The following is a 2,237-nucleotide window of genomic DNA, read 5'->3' as shown; positions in this document are numbered from 1 at the left end:
TTACACGAATCCATATATATATATATATATATATATGGCAAGAGACCTCGAAATAAAATTGAAAATATTTTGTAGAAATAAGGTCTTGCATTAAAATATTTTGAAGAAAAATAAACTGTGCACCAATATTTTGACACCAATATACATGTGATGTATGCTAAAGGTAATGAATAGCCGATCAATGAATGATGTAATATCCTAAGCTTTGTTTTGGGTTGAAATTAACTACATCAAAGATTAAATTAAAAAAATTAAGAGTTTGTTAATCAATTAAAAAATAAAATACATAAATTCAGAATCAAGAACTAAAATTAAAATAATAAATAATTTTAGAACTGACAATTAAATTTGATATTGGTGAAATTACATGAAATTAAAAGTTTTAAAAATAATTAAGAGAGCAATTAAAAATAATTAAGAATTAAAATAAAATCTATTAGATTTCTAATTAAAAACTTTAATTTTTGGGAATTTCATTCAACATCATTCATCTTCCTCCTTGGTAGCTTGTTAATTATTTTCATCCAGAGAGGGGGGTAAACCTTTGTGTATGTTGACGGTAAAAGAAAGAGCTAAGGTGAAGAAAGGTTTAAGACGGGCTCTTCATAGTTAAATGTGGTGGCGCTAAGTAGGGTTTTTTTTAGTATCTTTTGGGATAGTGTGTAGTGGAAAAATTAATTCATTGTGGTTTTTATTTTTTTATTTTTATGACTAATGCTTTAACTAACCCCTTTCAAGATAATCTAAACCAAAATCAAACAATTTCAAGAATTAATGTATACCATTAATTTGATTTTTTGTTTCACAATTTGTAGAAATAACTTTTAGGTAAAACAAAGAAATATGAATTCTTGGATTAAAAATATTGATTAAAAATATATTGCTTAACGAGAAGATTTTTAATTTTTAAAGTGGTCATAACCCTTTCACAATTACAATTATATATAAAAAAAATTGCATTTTTTATTTATTTTTGAAACACGAAAATGATTATGAAATGACTGTAAATTAGCCAAATCATGTCTGAAAAATTTTGATTTTTTATTTTTAAAAGAAATTTTTGGGTTAGAAAATGTGGCATGAAAAATGATAACAAATATATTTCACCCGTGACGTGAAAGAAATTGACAACTAGCTAGTATGAAGAGAAGACTTGCCTACCGTCGTCTGATTTCTCTTCCAATTTATACCTAATTTAAAATATAATATTCTTTAAAAACCTAACTTGGTTTACCTTCGAGAGTTTGATGAAAAAAATTCTCCTGATGCCGTTGAATAAGACCACTCCACTAATAGCACACAATTTGAGACACCATACAATTTTCTATAGTCCAAGAGCCTCCTGTAATTTCTTCTCTATAAATACCTTCGAGTTCTGCTTTCTTCTCCATCCCAAGCATACTATATCTTCACCACTCTCCTTGATCAATATTTTTCATCACTTTCAACTACATTTTACTTGCGTGGTCACCATAACACACACAGCATGAAGCTTCTTGATATATTTTTTGTCCTGGCAATTATCATGGCTTTAGCCATTTCTCTTACTGCTACACCATCCGAAGAAGAGTCATCCCTTGACTTCAGTGAAAATGGAGATGAGGAAAACTTTGATCTTCCTTGGCTTGAGAGCCAAGAAACAACTTCATCTTTGCGAGGGGCAAACCGCTTTCTAGCTCAGAAAATTCGGGCTGTCATGACGTGTAACAAGTACCCTAGAGTTTGTCGTGCTAAGGGCAGTCCCGGGCCGGATTGCTGCAGGAAGAAGTGTGTGAATGTGATGACAGACAGGCTCAACTGTGGAATGTGTGGTAAGAAGTGTAGGTATCCTGAGATTTGCTGCAAAGGGCAGTGTGTGAACCCGATGACTAACAAGAAAAACTGTGGGGGTTGCAGCAACAAGTGCAAGAAAGGGAGTAAATGTCAGTATGGAATGTGCAGCTATGCATAGAAACGCAGGCCGGTGCTATGCTTATATATCCATATCTGATTTGGACCCAAACAAGAATGAACAAGTAGATATTTGTAGCTTAAATTCATTTGCTTCGATATTGGAGCTTCGTATATCTTTTTTGGGGTTTATTTATTCTTTCGATTCTACACCATAATGTAAGAAGGGATATGTCCTTCACTATTATTCATTTCAAGATATATAGTTTTTCCTAATCATCAAGTGTAATTGCTGCCAAATATATATATATTATATATAAATATATATATATATATATATATATATA

General features: G+C 30.9%; 1 protein-coding gene across 1 annotated transcript; it reads left to right on the top strand.

The window, feature by feature from the left end:
• Positions 1-1,407: 1,407 nt before the first annotated feature.
• Positions 1,408-2,190, top strand: LOC105119043 (uncharacterized). Its single transcript, XM_011017142.1, has one exon. It carries the CDS (start codon positions 1,487-1,489, stop codon positions 1,949-1,951), a length of 465 nt encoding a protein of 154 aa, XP_011015444.1. The 5' UTR covers positions 1,408-1,486; the 3' UTR covers positions 1,952-2,190.
• The last annotated feature ends 47 nt before the right edge of the window (positions 2,191-2,237 follow it).

The sequence above is a fragment of the Populus euphratica genome, unplaced genomic scaffold (assembly GCF_000495115.2).
Source record: "Populus euphratica unplaced genomic scaffold, PopEup_1.0 scaffold2457.1, whole genome shotgun sequence".
Classification (NCBI taxonomy): domain Eukaryota; kingdom Viridiplantae; phylum Streptophyta; class Magnoliopsida; order Malpighiales; family Salicaceae; genus Populus; species Populus euphratica.
The sequence above is the reverse complement of the archived record's forward strand: the minus strand, read 5'-3'. Positions and strand labels throughout refer to the sequence as shown.

Coding starts and splice junctions, on each gene's coding strand:
- LOC105119043 (XM_011017142.1), top strand. CDS start 1,487: ATGAAGCTTCTTGATATATTTTTTGTCCTGGCAATTATCATGGCTTTA.